An 18,967-nucleotide genomic window follows, 5' to 3' on the forward strand; every position below is an offset into this window, starting at 1 on the left:
AGGTGGGATGAAGCAGCAGCTGAGAGAAGAGGCAAGGGGGACTCACTAGCAGGTTCTGGGTGCTCTGTAAGACCAGAGTGATATACCCAAGTACCCACAGGGCTCACACGGGGGCATCTTCTGTCTACACAGCTGTCATCTGCCTAGCACTGCACTGTGCACCCCCTGATGGGACACAGACGCCTCAATGCTCTGGCCTGCCTGAGCCCTGCCTGCCTCCCAGAACTTGTGCTGCTGCCATGTTCAGGGCTGGGCCCCTAATGCTCCTCTCTCTCTTAGTGAGGGATTTAACTGGGATGGCGAAGCCATCTTCCCAGGTCCATCCCTGGATGGCAAGTACCCCAGCATGGAAATCCCTGTCACTGAGGACAGCATCCCAGACTTTACCCATCTCCTGGGGAAACGTGTGTTGCATAAAGCTTCCTGGTTCCAGACAGCACACATCCTCTGGCCCTGGGTAAGTTAGGGTCCCTGGCCCTGGTTCCTCAACTCTGTGCAGGTACTGCTTTCTTCGATCTGACCCCAGCACTGGCTCCACCCAGGATTGTGTGTCCACCTCTAACCATTCCAGTGTCCATCCAGGCAATGGGTCACCCAGCCCTGGCTCAGTCCTCCTTCCCTGCACCCCAAGTCCTCATCCAGTCTACTAGCTTCTCCCCCCTCCCTGGATCATCCCCACAGTCTCCGCCTACAAGGCAGCCCCTCCTTTACACAGGCTCCAGCTCCTCCCCAGCTCTCCCCTCCTTTCCCCTTCTCAATGCTGGGAGCAGAGGCCTCGGCCTGAATCCTGGCTCCCTACTCAGGGGCTGTGAGTCTTGGTACCCTCTGAGCCTCACTTTCCTGAATTGTGAAATGGGCGTGATGACAGGACCTGCTGCATTGGCTGAATTTGTCTTATCATGAAAGGCACCCTCATGGGACAGTGCGGGACACCAGTCAACATAGTCGCAGCTCAACTGGGCAGAGCACCTGCTGTGCTCCCAGAGGAGAGAGCTAGTGAGCCCCGTGGAGGGCTTCAGTGTCCTCCATGGGGAGAGGGGGGCGGTCGTGCAGATGAAGAGATGTGCAGGCTGTGCAGGCTGGGCTTGCACCCAGAAGGACTGGGCATTGCTTCTGTCCCCTGGCTGCAGGGATGTGACAGGCAGTTCTTCAACGCCTCACTGCAGTTCGCCAACATGGACATTGTGATGGATTACATCAACAGTGAAGCATCGGAGTTCGGTTTCTCAGTGGAGTATGCCACGCTCGGCGACTACTTCCGGGCTGTGCACTCTGACCAAGTCGCCTGGCAGGTCCGAGACCACCGCGACTTCCTGCCCTATTCGTCGGGTAGGAGCCTCTGGGGGTAGAGGGGGATTCGGTGCAAGGGAGATGTCACCAAAGCAGTGGCATGTGGTTTCCCAGCTTCCTCAGCTCTGCCAGTGGAGCCCACAGGGCCACTGGTGCACAGACAGCCCTACCTCACCCACCTGCCTAACGTGGATTGCCTAGGGTGGGGACAGATACAGGCGAGCTCAGTGCTGTCCACTGTTCCTTTGCCGGTTCCTTTCTTTCACAAGAGAGGCTTGAGTGATGTCCAGAGGCAGCCATGGTTCCCAGCGGGGCACTGGCGGGGGTTGGTCATGCCCCTTGGGGACTTCGTCACGCCATCACCTTTGTGTCCAGGGTGAGGAGAGTGGTTTCAGGGATCTCAGCTCCCAACGGCTCTGCCGGCCTGCCCCCATGGACAACCAGAGGGACCTGGTGGAAGGCATGCCTCTCCAGACCCTGATTTTCCTCAGAGGCACACGGGGCAGCCAGCACTCCAGCCCTTCCATTCTGTGTCCTGACTTCTGGGCCCTCATCCCTCTACATCCTCCTCTGAAGTCCTCCAGGGCCCCTCCCCACAGGCCATCCCAGGGGCCCAGGTGCTCACTGGGATTCTTTCCTCGTCACAGTCCTTCAGCACTCGGGCCTCTCCAGTCCTGCCCCAGCCCAGCCTGACCCTGCCAGCTGCCCAGGCCTTCCAGGGATCTCATACCATTGCTGATCTGGCTGGACCAGGAACCCTGAGATCACCCGCTGGCCTAGGCTGTGTCCCTGGGGACCCAGGCAGATCCATGCTGATCTATTCTTCATCAGCATTTCCCAAGTGGGGTTCAGGGGCCTCTAAGGGCAGGCCCTCCCACCGACTCCTGGCCTTTCCCTCCTAGACATGCATCACGCCTGGACTGGATTCTATGCCTCCCGAAGTGGGCTCAAGGCACTGGCGAGGCGAGCCAGCAGTCTGCTGTACGCTGGGGAGTCCATGTTCACACGCTACGTGCTGTTGGCTCCCCACCCATACCTGGACCCGGCCTGGGGCCTGCAGCAGCTCCAGCAGCTCCGCTGGGCAGTCTCTGAGGTAACACAATGCCTCCCAGAGACAGGACAGGATTGGCTATTCCGGGGCTGTGTGTTTCTCCCTCCCTAGGTCAGCACACCTCCCTGTCCCTCGTCACTACAGGACTCTTTTACAGATGAGAACACTGAGGTCGCCTTTGGTCACAAGACCATGCATGATGAAGCTGCCCCAAGGCTAGGACCATGGCCTGCCAGGGTCCAGCTGTGGTTCAGTAAGATTTAAAGCCAGACTGCCCCAGAGCAGAAAGGGCAAAGTGGAGCAGCATTGGTGTCCAACAATCCTGGCTGGATTCAAATCTCAGCTCAGCTCTATGAGCTCAGGATTTCCCTCTCTGAGCCCTAATTTCCTCCTTGAAAAATGAGAACTACATGCTCACTCAGGACACTAATGGGACAGTTGAATGTGATAATACACATATGCTGGTGGGCTCTGTGGCCGACACAAAGGAAGTTGTTCATAAATCTTCATCTTACTTGTCCTCCACTGTGCAGAAGGGAAACTGAGACCAGAGATCTCCTATAACTTGTCTCCTCTCCAGTCAGAAATGGGCCATACGGCCCATGAGATTCATAGTCACTAAAGGGAATTGTTGGCAGGACCAGTCATTGTGCGGGGTGTGATAGGATTGACTTTAGCATCCATGAGGGTGAGTAGACTCGTGGCTGCACCCCACGGGGACTCAAGTTTCCCTTCTGGGAAGAGGAGGTCATCCACCCAACATGGTGCAGATGAGTACCAGGCCATGTGTGGGGCTTGTCTGGAGCAGGTTATCAGCACTTATGGGATGACAGGGTCACAGAGGGTAGCTGGGCAGGGTCCTTTCCAGAAATCTGTTTCTGTCCAGCATCAGGGACACAGCCATGTGTTTTCCCAAGGTCAACAACACTTGGGCAAGATTGTCAGCCGCTCTAGCCTCAGATTCCTGTTCTGTAAAGTGGCAGGAATCCCCAGTTCTCCAGCAGCACCTTCTGAGATGGAAATGCTATCAGGGCCCAGCGGACATCAGGACAGCAGGTGCTGAGCAGAGGCTGGCCTGACCCCACTCTTGCTTTGCTCTGGCGGGGGCCCAGGTCCAGCACCATGATGCCATCACCGGAACTCATGTCCCAAATGTGGGTGACATGTTTGTGGAGCACCTGAGCACCGGGATGCAAGGGGTGCACAAGCTGATGGCCTCTATCATCCAGGACAGGTCTCCAGCCCACTCAGGTAAGCGAGGCCCCTGGGGGCACAGTGGGCCACGACAGGTGTCCGCCCCAGTCTGGGAAGAGAGCCTGAGGGTCAGGGGACGGGCTGGGACACCTGAGCTTCAGACTCGACTTCCATCCAGGGGAGGCTCTCGTTTAGGCATGAGCTGGGCAGGTGCCTTCACTTCACCGAGCCGTCTCCTCTGTGTGATTCAGCAAAGGCTGATATGCCAACTAGAGGCAGGAATAAATGCTAATGCAGTCCAGATGTTGCCAAGCACACGGCTTGCACAATTTAGTGTAACACCTCACATCTCTGAAAAGCTAGAAGTGCTACTGTCCTCACTTCACAGCTGAGGACACACAAGGAACACAGATCATGGAGCTGCCCAGGGTCACACAGGGAGGATGGAGCCCATACTCCTGAGCTGCCCAGGGTCACACAGGGAGGAATGGTCCCCATACCCCTGAGCTGCCCAGGGTCACACAGGAGGATGGTCCCCATACCCCTGAGCTGCCCAGGGTCACACAGGAGGATGGTCCCCATACCCCTGAGCTGCCCAGGGTCACACAGGTAGGAATGGTCCAAATACCCCTGAGCTGCCCAGGGTCACACAGGAAGGATGGTCCAAACACCCCTGTGCTACCCAGGGTCACACAGGTTGTAATGGTCCCCACACCCCTGAGCAGCCCAGGGTCACACAGGGAGGACGGTCCCCATACCCCTGAGCTGCCCAGGGTCACACAGGGAGGACGGTCCCCATACCCCTGAGCTGCCCAGGGTCACACAGAGAGGATGATCCCCATACCCCTGAGCTGCCCAGGGTCACACAGGGAGGACGGTCCCCATACCCCTGAGCTGCCCAGGGTCACACAGGGAGGACGGTCCCCATACCCCTGAGCTGCCCAGGGTCACACAGGGAGGAATGGTCCCCATACCCCTGAGCTTCCCAGGGTCACACAGAGAGGATGATCCCCATACCCCTGAGCTGCCCAGGGTCACACAGGGAGGACGGTCCCCATAACCCCTGTGCTGCCCACCTCCGCAGACAGGATGTATGCGTCCTTTTGACATTGCGGGCTTCACAGGTAGAGGATGAGTGGTCACCTCATTTTCCTGGAGCTGAGGGGATTCACCCCTGCAAATCCTGGGCAATCAGAGATAGGTGTCTTCCCTGCAGGAGCATGTGGCCCGCCCACCCTCCCAGGATCCACACTCACCCTGCTCTCTCTCACTGTGCTCTCCCCACTCTGCCTCACCCCTCACCTGCCCAGCTCTGCCCTCTTCTCTGTGTACAGTCCCATCTTACCTTCAGACACTGGAAGGGGCCGGGGTCAGGAGTGCAGCAGACTGGAATCCTGTCCACAGGGACTGGGGTCGGGAGGGGATGACGGACATAGAAAGGGAGGTAGAACGGGGTCCTTCCAGTGTCTGGTGAGTCCAGCCATTCCCATGAGCTCAGGGGGGCAGCTCCCCAAGGAAGGGGCAGGTGGAGACCCCAGAAAGACATCCAGCCATGGGAACTGCATGGGCAGAGGCCGGGGACTGGACAGTGTGTGCAGTGTTCACGGATCTGGGAGTCATTGGACGTGGTCATAGATGGTCACCTGGGGTTGGGGGTAGAGCAGAAAGAGAGTCCAGGTTCATACCAAAGAGGGCTCCACTGCTGACCTTGGTGACTGACCTTGACTCTCCAAGCTCCAGAGAATTGTCTGTACATTGCCAGCTCTCCAGCTTTGGCGCCAGGCCATAGGGCGTGGGTCACCTTGGACACCTAAGCCTTGGCTCTAGGCCTCAGTCTTCTCACCAGTAACGCTGGCTGAAAAGTAGAGATGAGTGAGGAGCTCAAGGGGGCATGCTCCCCCATCCCGCCTGGGAATCAGGACCCAGCATGAACAGATGAGGAGGGGGTTGGACATCAGAGCCCATGTGTCTGTCTGTCCTTCCCCTGGGCCTCTGCAGAGCTCGTCTCACCTGCCTCAGATTCTCTTGTTCCGAGGGGCACCAGGGGTGAAGTTTGGGTCAGGTACAGCAGTAGATCCTGTTCTCTGTATGCAGGCCCAGAGCCTGGGGGACACTTTGCAGTGGTCTACAACCCACTGGCTTGGACGGTCACCACCATCATCACCCTGACTGTGGACTTCCCCAAAGTCAGCATCACAGACGAGTCAGGCCTCCCTGTGCCTGCACAGGTAAGGGGCACATCCCATCTGTGGTGCATGCCCTGTTGCTGACCCTGCTCTGCACGGGCCCCCAGAAGTGGGCATCTAAGGGGAAGATGTGACATGCTGCCCTGACTGTGAGGAGTGTCCTAAGGGTGAGTTGCCTTCAGGGTCAGTGGATCAACCCAGTGGACTGACCCTTCCCTTTGCGTATCTGAGTTGACCAGAATCCGCCTGTAATGCAGAGCCACAAGAAACATGGGTTCGATACCTGGTAGGGAATATCCACTGCATGAGCGCATGGTAACCCACTCCAGTACTCTTGACTGGAGAATCCCATGGGCAGAGAGCCTGGCGGGCTACAGTCCATGGGGTCACCAAGAGTCAGACAACACTGAGGTGACTTGGTGTATAAGTATGTATCAGTTCAGTTCAGTTCAGTCGCTCAGTCATGTCCGACTCTTTGCGACCCCATGAATCGCAGCACACCAGGTCTCCCTGTCCATCACCAACTCCCAGAGTTCACTCAGACTCACATCCATCGAGTCAGTGATGCCATTCAGCCATCTAATCCTCCGTTGTCCCCTTCTCCTCCTGCCCACAATCCTTCCCAGCATCAGAGTCTTTTCCAATGAGTCAGCTCTTCGCATGAGGTGGCCAAAGTACTGGAGTTTCAGCTTTAGCATCATTCCTTCCAATGAACACCCAGGACTGATCTCCTTTAGGATGGACTGGTTGTATCTCCTTGCAGTCCAAGGGACTCTCAAGAGTCTTCTCCAACACCACATTTCAAAAGCATCAATTCTTTGCACTCAGCCTTCTTCACAGTCCAACTCTCACATCCATACATGACCACAGGAAAAACCATAGCCTTAACTAGACGAACCTTTGTTGGCAAAGTAATGTCTCTGCTTTTGAATATGCTATCTAGGTTGGTCATAAATTTCCTTCCAAGGAGTAAGAGTCTTTTAATTTCATGGCTGCAATCACCATCTGCACTGATTTTGGAGCCCCAAAAAACTGACACTGTTTCCACTGTTTCCCCATCTATTTCCCATGAAGTGATGGGACCAGAAGCCATGATCTTCGTTTTCTGAATGTTGAGCTTTAAGCCAACTTTTTCACTCTCCACTTTCACTTTCATCAAGAGGCTTTTGAGTTCCTCTTCACTTTCTGCCATAAGGGTGGTATCATCTGCTTATCTGAGGTTATTGATATTTCTCCCAGCAATCTTGATTCCAGCTTGTGCTTCTTCCAGCCCAGCGTTTCTCATGATGTACTCTGCATAGAAGTTAAATAAGCAGGGTGACAATATACAGCCTTGACGTACTCCTTTTCCTATTTGGAACCAGTCTGTTGTTCCATGTCCAGTTCTAACTCTTGCTTCCTGACCTGCATACAGGTTTCTCAAGAGGCAGGTCAGGTGGTCTGGTATTCCCATCTCTTTCAGAATTTCCCACAGTTTCTTGTGATGCACACAGTCAAAGGCTTTGGCATAGTCAATAAAGCAGAAATTGATGTTTTTCTGGAACTCTCTTGCTTTTTCCATGATCCAGCAGATGTTGGCAATTTGATTTCTGGTTCCTCAGCCTTTTCTAAAACCAGCTTGAACATCTAGAAGTTCACGGTTCACGTATTGCTGAAGCCTGGCTTGGAGAATTTTGAGCATTACTTTACTAGCGTGTGAGATGAGTGCAATTGTGTGGTAGTTTGAGCATTCTTTGGCATTGCCTTTCTTTGGGATTGGAATGAAAACTGACCTTTTCCAGTCCTGTGGCCACTGCTGAGTTTTCCAAATTTGCGGCATATTGCGTGCAGCACTTTCATAGCATCATCTTTCAGGATTTGAAATAGCTCCACTGGAATTCCATCACCTCCACTAGCTTTGTTCGTAGTGATGCTTTCTAAGGCCCACTTGACTTCACATTCCAGGATGTCTGGCTCTAGGTGAGTGATCACACCATCGTGATTATCTTGGTTGTGTAGAACTTTTTTGTATAGTTCTTCTGTGTATTCCTGACACCTCTTATTAATATCTTCTGCTTCTGTTAGGTCCATACCATTTCTGTCCTTTATCGAGCCCATCTTTGCATGAAATGTTCCCTATAACCGTGTATAAATTTCTACTTCCCATGGGGAAGCCAGCAATAGTCTTCACTGTTCATCTTTATGGAGGTGCTGTCGTAGGCGCAGGCCCCAGCTATGACACCCACATCCTGTGTGGTCCCTGCTCATCTCCTTCCCAGACCTGGAGCTAGACTTGATTATAGAGGTGACCCTCCTGTTACCAAGCCAGCCCTTCCTTGGGGAGCTGGATCGAGTAATGCCATTACTAGCCATTCAGCAAACACTCCTGAAAGCCTGTGCTGGGCTTGGTCCCAGATGAGTGCTCATCCCTGGACTCGGGAGCCATCCTGGGATTCAAGGAGCAGACACAGAAATGGACAGTTAAGGCCTGGGGTAATGACCAGGCAGCCAGGGCAGTGATCCTTAGCTGAGAGAGAGGGGGACAATTCCTCTATATCAGGGTCAGGGGAGGGAAGGGTGTTGGGTGGAGTAGACCCAACATGGAACATCTCCCTTCCCCACCCAAAGGCACCACCCACCAAGCCGAAATGCTCTTTCTTAAATACTACTGAACACCTAGTATGTGTCAGGCGTTACTCTAGGCACTGGAGGAACTTTAATAACCAAGTAGACAAAAGTTCCTGCACTCGGGGGGCTCCTATTCCAGTGGGGGATCCAGGCAAGAAGAAAATCAGAAAGTATAGGAGTGACAGATGACAATTGTGCTGGAGGAAAAGATCAGGACAGGTTAGGGGTGTGGGGTGGAGATGGGTATCTCCTTTAGTTCAGAGAAAGGCCAGGCTGGAGCCTGCAAGGAGCCACATGAGCTTGCTCATAGCCCCCCAAATCCTCCCACAAGACCCAGAAGTGACACTTGCTCCCTAGAGACTGAAGAACCTCCTGCATGGACCCAGTGTCCTCATCCAATTCCCTTCCCTGAATCAGATGATGTGGAGCTAGAGAAAAGCTTGCAGGGTGACCTGGAAACCTCCCTCCTTGGAAAAATCAGAGGATTAAGAGACAAGGGAGCCCTCTCTAAAGAGGTGGAACACTGTGAGCAGTCTCAGAGGCAGGAACAGGAGGGAGTGTGGGAGGAGGGCAGGTGGTTTGCAGCCCCAGTAGAGAAGGAGGAAGAAGGGAGAGCAGATTGGACCCAGTTGAGCAGGGAGGGTGCAGGAGGGGAGCCCAGCTCAGCCCAGTGTTGGATGACCAGCTGTCTCTGTGTCAAGCAAGCACTCCATCCACCAGGTGTGTAAGCCCAGGATTTCCGAGGAGACTGAGGCACCTCCCATCCCTGACATCCATCATTCATCCCGCCCTTCGGGTCTTGCAGGCCCAGCGCTCGAAGGAGATGCCCTCTGCCTATGACCTGCACGTGCTGACCACGATCCCGGGACTCAGTTACCGGCACTACAGCATCCGGCCCAGCAGGAGTTCCCAGGAGGAAACGGGGGAGCCTGAGCCCTTTGTGGCCAAAACCACGCAGTTTGGAGGCCGACTCAGGAGATACGGTGGGCAGGTGGGCGGGAGCCTGGTGCCTGTGAAAAATGGCTGCTACATCGTCTTCATGGACCTGGACACCAACCTGATGCACAGTGTCTGGGAGAGGTGAGGTGCAGTCATTGCTGCCTCTGAGGCCAGGAGGACCCTGGGACCTGGGCATGTAATGCCCTACTTGGATCTCCATTTCCTCAGCCAAGGGCAAGGCTGTGATGGTGAAGCTCCCTGTAGTGCATCGAGCTCTATTCCTAAGTGTGTGAGTCTAGGCCAGGACACAGAAGCAGCCAGGACCTACAGGATCCAGCAGAGGTGGTCAGGGGGAGAGTGTGGGGAGCAGCAGAAATGGGGTGCAGCCCCAGAACGTTCTGAGTCTCCCTGATCAGGCTGGGAAAGGTGCAGTCAGCACTGTGGACTTAGGCTCCATCATGGCTCAGGACCCACACATCTTTCACCTTGATCAAGCCCTGGTGACTCGAACCTCCTTTCTGTCTCTTGGGACTGGCCTACACTGACGTATCATGCAATGAGATTATACCATATGGGGTCCTTGGCAGGCTCCCTTCTTTCAATTCTTGTCATGTTTCCAACTTTCAGGCACGTTGCAGGGTCAATGAGACCCCTCATTCTTCTTGCAGACACAATAACATTCTGTTGTACAGATGGACCACTTTCGTCCTGTTGAAGGGTCTCTGTTCATCCCTGGCTCCTGGCTGGCGTCTCCATGGAGCCTCTGTGAGTCTGGTTCCAGCATGAGGATGACATGTTTTCTGTCATGATGACATGGCTTTCTCTTTCCTCTGTTTGCAGGCAGAGTAACCAAAAGGTATACATGACCCAGCAGTTCATGGAGTATCACGCAAACAGTGATGTCTGGCAAGGCCCCGTTTCAGACAATTATGTGTTCACACCCAGTGGTACAGCAGAGCCAGCGTGGGAGGCTGTGAGGATGGAGATCGTGGAGGGGCCGCTGGTGACTGAGATCCGGCAGTACTTCTACCGGTGAGGGCGGCCCCCTGGTTGTGCTCAGCACATGGAGGTGCTCACAGGCAGATGAATGGGGAAATGAGGGCCTGTCATGCTTCAGACACCCAGCTCCTGGACCTGGGCTTGGCACACAGTCCTTCCTCCACGGAAGTTCGATGAAGTCATGAGCTGCTCCACTCTACAGTCCAGTCTCTGCAGTCCTGCTCTGCTTGCCTGCGCTGTCACCTTGGTGGTACCTAAGTCCAGAGGTGGGACAGGAGCCCACGGTGACAGTGACCAACGCAGGACAGCAGTTCTTATGTTTTCATTAGCAGGACAGACAGAGCCCTCAGGCATCACTGGGTGCCCAGAACCTTCAGGGAACTGGGTCCCTCCTGTTCTATTGCCCAAGCAGTCTCCCCACCCCACTGGCTGCAGGAAGGATGGAGGGAGGGAAACAGAAGGAGAGGAAGGAAAGAATAAGGGAGGTACATCCAGAAGGCACCCTGGGCTTGACCTACCTCTCCTGCTTCTCCTCCAGGGAGGTGAACAACAGTTTGCCCACGTTCACCATCTACTCCCGGCTGGCCCGTGGACCCCAGGGCTCTGATGGAGCACTGCTCTGCCATCACATAGAGCAGGAGTACCAGGTGGGCCCCTTGGAGCTGAACCGAGAGGCCATCCTGAGGACAAGCACCAGCCTGAACACAGGGCGGGTCCTCTACTCGGACAACAACGGCTACCAGATGCAGCGCAGGCCGTACAGGAACTACAAGAACAACACCATCGCTCGGGTATGCCCTGAGCTGTCCTGGAGTGTGGCTGCTGCAGACCCAATCTTGATGGCCAGTTTCTAGAAAGCAGGAGAGTCCCCTTAGGGCCAGGGCCTCTCCAGAGCCCCACTGCCCTGAGTCTGCCCCTGGGGCCTGTGGCCAGGCTTGTTCAGACCAGGTGTCAGAGCTCTGGGGCCACCGTGGATGAGCTGTGTCCCTGACTGTGGATGAGCTGTGTCCCTGAGGTCTGTGTGCACCGCGGGCCCTCCTCGGTCAGATGGATGAACCACTGGGGGTTGCTTGAGGATTAAGCACATGGTGCCTGTCTAGGCCTGAACGGGGTGTGACCCTCCTTGGCTGCTCAGAGCAGTGCCTCAGCCTGTCTTCCAGGGAGAGCGGATTAGGGGCTGAACTCCAAAATCAATCAGCTCCCAGGGTCTCACCCTCCAGAGGCATGACCTTGGGCGAGTCCCTGGGTGTCCCTGGGCCTCGGTGCTCTCCTGGGAAGAGAGCGACCTCCCCCTGAGCTGTGCTGAGGCCTGGGATGATCAGGGGCAGCACAGCGCTGGGTGCCTCCTGAGCCTTCCTCTAGTCAGTTGTGTCTTCTTCCAGAGGGACCCGGAGAAGGGGGTGTGGCTCCTCCCTGCTCTGTCTTCCTTGAGCTTGTCAGTTCATCTCTACAGCTGGTCTTCACACACTGTGCCCTGGGCTCCAGAGGGTCCAGGGCTACCAGCCCCGGACATCTTCCTCCACAACAGGAAAGGGCAGGGCTGTGCGAGTGTTTTCCAACCCAGACACCAACCTCTCTCTATTTGGGAACCCCTGGCTGGGGGCCATCTCAGGCTGGACTGGCACAAATGCCTCATTGTCTCCCTGCACCAGGGGGACCTTTTGGGCACATTTCACATATGGGGAAACTGAGGCTTGGGCAGGCTGGGCCCCCAGGGCAAAGGTCAGGAAGCAGTGGAGCTGGATTGAATCCCAGTGTGTTCATCTCACAGTCAGAGCCCCTCCCATCAGTACTGTGCCACCCTGGGCTGCTGCTGTGCCCATGCAGGAGGCCGCCTGGGGCCAGAGGGAGACCCCAGACCTGCTGGCTGACCTGGCCCACTGCCCCCACCACCAGCCTGCCAATGTTTCTGTCCACAGAATTACTACCCCATGGTGCAATCAGCCTTCATCCAGGACAGACGAAGCAGGCTGGTGCTGCTGTCCGATCAGGCACACGGTGTCTCCAGCCAAAGGAACGGGCAGGTGGAGGTAGGAGGAGGCCCCACTGGTCACTCTTGGGGACCCCAGGGCCCAGGCAGGCCAGTCAGACAGTTGTCCCCTGCAGGTCATGCTCCACCGGCGGCTGTGGAACAATGACAAATGGGCCCTCAACAACGACCTCACACTGAATGACTCCTCGGTCGTCCACCCAGTGCTCTGGCTCCTTCTGGGATCCAGGACCCTCACCAGTGACCTACACCAGAGGAGCGGGCTGGCGCTGCAGCACCAGCCCGTCGTGATGCTCAGAGAGACGAATGGTGAGGTGGGGGTCCTTTCACTTCACCCGCCATCACTGCCCCCAGGGGAGCCCACCTTTCCAGGGATGGGGCTGAGCTCGTATTGATAGCTCAGGGTGAATGATGTTGATTTGTGATCTTGAAGAAGAAGATTTAGCTTTGGAATCAGGACCCAGGCTTGATCACTCAGACCTTTTGTGTGGCAATAGTTTTATTACACTGGAAAATGACAGAGAAAGTGTTTGACATAGATGTCAGAAGGAGGAGGGGGAGAACCCTTTATCAAGGGCTTATATACTTTTACCAGACCCACTCCCACAACAGACATCCTAAATTAACAAGGTTAGAATTAACCAGAACTTCCCTGGTGGCTCAGATGGTAAAGCATCTGCCTACAACGTGGGAGACCCGGGTTCAATCCCTGCGTTGGGAAGATCTTCTGGAGAAGGAAATGGCAACACACTCCAGTATTCTAGCCTGGAAAATCCCATGGATGGAGGAGGCTGTTAGGCTACAGTCCATGGGGTTGCAAAGAGTCGGACAGGACTGAGTGACTTCACTTTCACTTTCACCAAGACCCACTGCCACAAGCAAGTCTTAAGATAAGATTAGTCAGAAGGGACAGATGGTGACTACAGCCATGAAACTAAAAGATGCTTACTCCTTGGAAGAAAAGGTATGACCAACCTAGACAGCATATTCAAAAGCAGAGACATTACTTTGCCAACAAAGGTCTGTCTAGTCGAGGCTATGGTTTTTCCAGTGGTCATGTATGGATGTGAGAGTTGGACTGTGAAGAAGGCTGAGCGCCAAAGAATTGATGCTTTTGAACTGTGGTGTTGGAGAAGACTCTTGAGAGTCCCTTGGACTGCAAGGAGATCCAACCAGTCCATCCTAAAGGAGATCAGTCCTGGGTGTTCATTGGAAGGACTGATGCTAAAGCTGAAACTCCAATACTTTGGCCACCTCATGTGAAGAGTTGACTCATTGGAAAAGACTCTGATGCTGGGAGGGATTGGGGGCAGGAGGAGAAGGGGACGACAGAGGATGAGATGGCTGGATGGCATCACTGACTCGATGGACATCGAGTCTGAGTGAACTCTGGGAGTTGGTGATGGACAGGGAGGCCTGGCGTGCTGCAATTCATGGGGTTGCAAAGAGTTGGACACGACTGAGCGACTGAAGTGAACTGAACTTGTTAAGAAGGAGAAACATGTCCTGGAGCAGGATAGTTTTTTATTATATTATAGTTAGTACAGAGTTTAAAGGAAAACATACTCTTGAGCAAGATAAGTTGTTTTGTTGTACAATCATTAGCTCTGGGCTTAAAGAGAGTTAGTCTTAAAGATTGTTGTCATAACACCTCAGAGTTTCAGTAAAAACATCTTTTGTGTCTAAGACAAAAATGAAAGTGAAGTCGCTCAGTCGTGTCCAACTCTTTGCGACCCCATGTACTGTAGTCTACCAGGCTCTCCGTCCATGGGATTTTCCAGGCAAGAATACTGGAGCGGGTTGCCATTTCATTCTCCAGGAGATCTTCCCAACCCAGGAATTGAACCCAGGTCTCCCACATTGCAGGCAGATGCTTTACTGCCTGAGCCACCAGGGAAGTCAAAGACAAAGAAATGTAAAAAAAAAAATGTTTGTCCCTTTCTTCTCCTCGAGGGCTTTGGACTGCTTATCAATCTACCTAAGGATTAAGTCTCTCAGTACCTGCCAGGATCTGGGCTACTTCGGGATAGGAAGGGACCAGAGTCCTCACATCCAGGCCCCTCATTTTAAATGTGGGCAACCTGAGGTGCACAGAGGTTCAGTGACTCGTTCAAGGTCATACAGCTAGTAGGTTCACAGCTGGGACTTACTGCAATGCCCTCCTTACCTCTGTTCCCTCAATCTCCTCTATTTCCTTCTCTGAGGACACTTTCTACTTCTTCCTGTGATATATGTCACCATTCAGGTCTGGTTGCTCAGCATTTAAGAGACCGGCTTTATCTGAATTAAGTGCATTGTCACCAAGTGAGGGTGATTCTATTCTATGTCCTGATCTGCAAGTTTTATGAGTTGCCTCTCCTGAGGCTTCTATAAATTTCCTTCACTACAGTTGGGTAGCATAACTAAATAGTTGAACATGAAATAGTTTAAACAATGAGTGCGTTTGAAAGTATTTGAAGATGCTACTATAGAGAATCTTTCAAATTTTAGAGACATAAACACAAAGTGTGTATTTGTCATTCTCTTTACAGGCATACCTCAACATATATGCATTTCTTTTCTTTTTTTTTTTTTTTTTTGAGCATTGAAGATACTGCATTGTCTACAAATTGAAGGTTTGCTGCATCTTACATGCAGCACGTTCATCTGCACTGCTCGTTCAACAGCATTTGCTCAGTTCACACCAATGTATCACATTTTGCTATTTCCCACAGTATTCAAATATTTTTCATTACTACTATAATTGCCATAGGATTAGTGATCTTTGTCATTGTTCTTGCAGAAAGATTGCTAATCACTGAAGTCTCACCTGAGGTAACTTTTTTTTTTTAACAAGAAAGCTTTTAAAATCTAATGTATATATAAACTGTTTCTCTTAGACATAATGCTACTGCACGCAATAGATTATAGTAAAGTGTAAACATAAGTTTTATATGCACTATGAAACCAAGATACTCCTGTCTGGCTTTATTACAATATTTGACTTATTTCAGTGGATGGAGTCAAACCCACATTAATTCCAAATGTTGCCTGTAATCCTTAACCTTTTCCTATTTCTCATCACTTGCAGAAGTTTTGATGAGGCTGTGATTTTAGGTTTTCCCTGTTTGAGATTTAGGCTAGACTTCCACAAGGCATTAGAAGAAGGCAGGTGGTAGCTGACGCGCTCACTGAGCATTTGCTGAGTGCCTGGCACGCTGCAGACTGCTCCTGCGCTTGACCCAGCTCTTGTCCTGAAGGCCTTCTCAGGGGCTCTGCTGGGGAACAAGTCACGGGATCCAACTGCAGGGTGAAGGGGAATTAGAGGTCACGAGAGACCTGATGTCTGTACGTTTGGTGGAGTTTGCAACCCCAGACCAGGTGGTGTACAGTGATCAACTTCAAGAGCTAACAGTTGATGTTCTCTTGTTTGGAAGTAAAGAGACTGAAGCGGCAGGTACTTGAGCCGGACGTGGGGAAGCAAGTGGAATGGAAGGATGAGCTGGACAAGAGGCTGGGGCAGGAGGGAAACAGGGTAGCTCTGGGCCTCTTGGGAGCAGGTGGTCATGTCCATCTCTTTGGGGACTGTCAGGAGCTGCCTGCCCAGCCACGCCTGTGTCCAGGGGCAGACTCTGAGGAGAGAGACGGGTTTGGCCAGCTGGGCTGGGACTGCTCCTGTGGCAGTCAGTGGTTCCTTCCTGGTAGCAAAGAGGATGTTGCCGTGGTGAGAAAGCTCCATCCACGGTCCCGTCCATGGCTGTGGCCAGCTCCATCCACGGTCCCGTCCATGGCTGTGGCCAGCTCCATCCCAGGTTCAGCCTTGGGCTCTTTCACCTGTACAGACAGAAACCAAAGGTGTGAGACGGAGCCAGAGGAGCCTTTATTCTGGGGCAGACGCACCTGAGGGAAGGGTAGCGTGTATTGCTTCCTCGGGTGCTGGGCCCTTCATGCACTGTCCACCCTCTCTTTCCGTCACCTGAGCGTCACTGTCTGCAGACCTTGTTTGTCCTCTTGTCTGGGAGGTGACTGTGAACAGCTCTGGGACCAAAGGAACTGAGACGCCTGTGTCAAGGGCCGAAATCCCAGGAAAGGCTCTGATTGGCCCTGATCGAATCACGTGACCCAAGCCTGACCAATCACTGAGTCCAGGGAACTGTAAAGAGATGGCGGCTCCAGCTGGAGCCCAGAGTTGAACAAAGCATCTCCTGGGAGAGAAGGGCTGAGTCCCTCTGGGCAGAGGCAGCGACAGATGACAGTACGGGAGCTGGCGTCTGAGACCTTGTTCACAGAGCAGGTCTCTGTAAACTCCCTGCAAGTTCTGGAAGAAATGGCGTCTTCTCTCTTGGCCTATCTCCCAGTCTGCAGTTTGAACCGGTTGGACCAGAGATTCAAGGCAGGCTGGGGCTTTTGCACCAACAAGTCCTTCAGGCTGCCTGCCATGTGGGCCACAGGTGGGAGGGAGTGGTATCAGATGAAGTGGGGGACTTAGTGTGGCAAGCTGTGAGTGTCTGGAGGAGAGTTGGGCCCAAAGCCTCCCCTTGTTGTCCATCTGCCTTTCAGAGATTGCCCCGCGTGGGTCAGGCTCCAGGCAGCAAGAGGCTGTGACGCTGCCCCCAAGTGTCCACCTGCAAATCCTCAGCATCCCCGGCTGGAAGTACAGCTCAAACCACACAGAGCACCTGCAGACTCTCCGGAAAGGTGCGGCAGGTGTTCAGATGTCCAGACTCACTCCTGCCTCCACATGTCAGCCCAGTCCCCCAGCCCATCACTGCACAGAGGGGCTCTCCTCAGAGTCGTCCAGGCTCTTTGAGATCCTGCTTCTTCCAAGGTCTTCTCCTGGAGCCTCAGACACCGTTGTCCTGCCTGTATTTTCAGCTCAGGCATGACTTTGATGAGGTTCCGTTCAAGCCTGTAAAAATGATTCTAATGTCAAGCACTGCAGATTGAGCCGTGGATGACACAGGAAACATCCCTGGGCTCGGTGGGCCCCTATCTACAGAGGGAAGCAGGCAATTCATCAGAGAGCAATGACAGTGATCCGAGGAAGGTTCCAGCTGGGCATCACTGAGGGCTTCCTGGTGGAGGCAACACCTTCCAGAAACTAATAGGTGCTGTACCCCTTACCTGCCCCTTTAGGCTCTGAGCAGTTCCAGGGCAGGGCTGACCATGCCCCTGCCACTGCTGTGTCCCCAGAGCCGCACTTAGGGCCTAGGATGTTCCCATATAAGTGTCAGCCCAATTAAGAAGGAAGAACAGAAAGAAGTCAAGGCCAGATGTTACCTTTGTGCCTGATAAACTAGATCTTTGAAAGACGGGCTCACGCCTGCAGCCACATGGCTTCCTGACCCTGACTTCCATCATCCCTGCACCACTGCCCACCTGACACATCTAATGGGGTGGACGGGGTTCCCAGCAGCAGTAGAGTCATTTGGCTCCAACGTGTGTGTGTGTGTGTATGGCCAAGCCACTGAGAAAGCACCTCCTAGAGGCTGCTTGTACTGAATGAAGTAAAGGAGACACAGGCTGGGCCAAGCAAGACCCTCTTCCCAGGGAGTGAGTAAGAAGCTGAGCGAGGGGAGCACTGGGGATGGCAGGAGGGCCGCCTGCCTCCCCAGGAACAAACAACCCCCGTATCATCATCACCTGCATCACCATTGCCATCATCTCCAGCATCATTTTCCAGTGGCAGAAATCCTTCCCTGATTCTCGAGCTCCAGTCCCTAAACCCATCACCTGAATGGAGACAAGAGACTTTGCAAGACCTCTTATGCTGCAGTAACAAGGAGCCCACACGCTCTCTGTCCTCACACAGCACGGTTCATTTCGACCCCTTGCTCTGTGGGATCAGCAGGGTGGCCCTTCTCATTCGTTCTCCAACGTCCAGAGATGGAGGCTCTATTACGACACGTTTCCTAGGTCCTGGTGGCATGACCTGACACATTACCTTTGCAATGGTGACTCATCTTCAGGGTTACAAGGCCACACTCCCCTTCACAGGGGAAGGGCAGGGAGAATCTTCCAGAGAACAGGAGGCTGGAGGGACAGGCCCAATGAGGACCTCACCAGTGAATAAGAAGGAAGACTTTCCAGACTTCAGCAACGGCCCCAGTGTGGGTGGTGGGGGGCAGTAGCCTTGGCTGCACCTGGGGTGGATCCTCCCCCTCCTTCTTTATGCACACCAGCTGTGTGTCTGGGCAAGTGCCTGCCCCTCTCTGAGCCTTGTTTGGCTCATCTGCGAAGTGGGGCTGTGTTAGCTGCCTCCGAGGGAGGGTGAAGATGTGAAAGGGAGGTGAGAGTGTGAAGAGCCAGGCCGAGACTGTGTCCTCATTCCACCTTCCTTCTGTCCCCAAGACCGAGAGCACAAGGCCAAGGCAGACCTCCGCCGTGTCCTGCTGCGGCTCCAGCACCTGTATGAGGTGGACCAGGACCCCGTGCTGTCTCGGCCTGTGACGGTGAACCTGCAGGTCACCTGCCCCTCCCGTGTCCTGCTCCGACATCACTGAGTCAGGCCCCAGGAGGAGGCACCTCGGGAGACAAACCTTGGTGACTGGGTGTTTCCTGGGGTGGCCCCACCTGCCTGCCACCTGCTGGGAGTGCTGATCCAGCCAGCCCTGGGGGGTCAGCTCCTCCCAGCCTCAGTTCCTCATCTGTAAAATGGGACTGCCCCTCCTCCCATGGGGACTTGCACTACAATGAATGTGGGGGATCCTGTCCCTGGGCCCTGGTGTGGCC

At 53.9% G+C, this 18,967-nt stretch overlaps 1 protein-coding gene across 2 annotated transcripts in view; it reads left to right on the forward strand.

The window, feature by feature from the left end:
* LOC109560090 (epididymis-specific alpha-mannosidase-like) overlaps nucleotides 1-18,967 on the forward strand; it is a 40,329-nt gene that overhangs the window by 19,682 nt on the left and 1,680 nt on the right. The window contains exons 6-17 of one of the 2 annotated variants that reach the window (XM_070791847.1): nucleotides 280-457; nucleotides 1,131-1,329; nucleotides 2,193-2,383; nucleotides 3,454-3,592; nucleotides 5,630-5,763; nucleotides 9,134-9,408; nucleotides 10,108-10,299; nucleotides 10,805-11,057; nucleotides 12,186-12,296; nucleotides 12,373-12,565; nucleotides 16,796-16,933; nucleotides 18,587-18,699. In XM_070791847.1, the coding sequence (XP_070647948.1) occupies nucleotides 280-457; nucleotides 1,131-1,329; nucleotides 2,193-2,383; nucleotides 3,454-3,592; nucleotides 5,630-5,763; nucleotides 9,134-9,408; nucleotides 10,108-10,299; nucleotides 10,805-11,057; nucleotides 12,186-12,296; nucleotides 12,373-12,565; nucleotides 16,796-16,933; nucleotides 18,587-18,699 (2,116 nt within the window). The remainder of the gene's footprint in view (nucleotides 1-279; nucleotides 458-1,130; nucleotides 1,330-2,192; nucleotides 2,384-3,453; nucleotides 3,593-5,629; nucleotides 5,764-9,133; nucleotides 9,409-10,107; nucleotides 10,300-10,804; nucleotides 11,058-12,185; nucleotides 12,297-12,372; nucleotides 12,566-16,795; nucleotides 16,934-18,586; nucleotides 18,700-18,967) is intronic. The other variant, XM_070791848.1, reaches the window with a different exon arrangement.

Source organism: Bos indicus, chromosome 6 (genome assembly GCF_029378745.1).
Source record: "Bos indicus isolate NIAB-ARS_2022 breed Sahiwal x Tharparkar chromosome 6, NIAB-ARS_B.indTharparkar_mat_pri_1.0, whole genome shotgun sequence".
NCBI lineage: Eukaryota > Metazoa > Chordata > Mammalia > Artiodactyla > Bovidae > Bos > Bos indicus.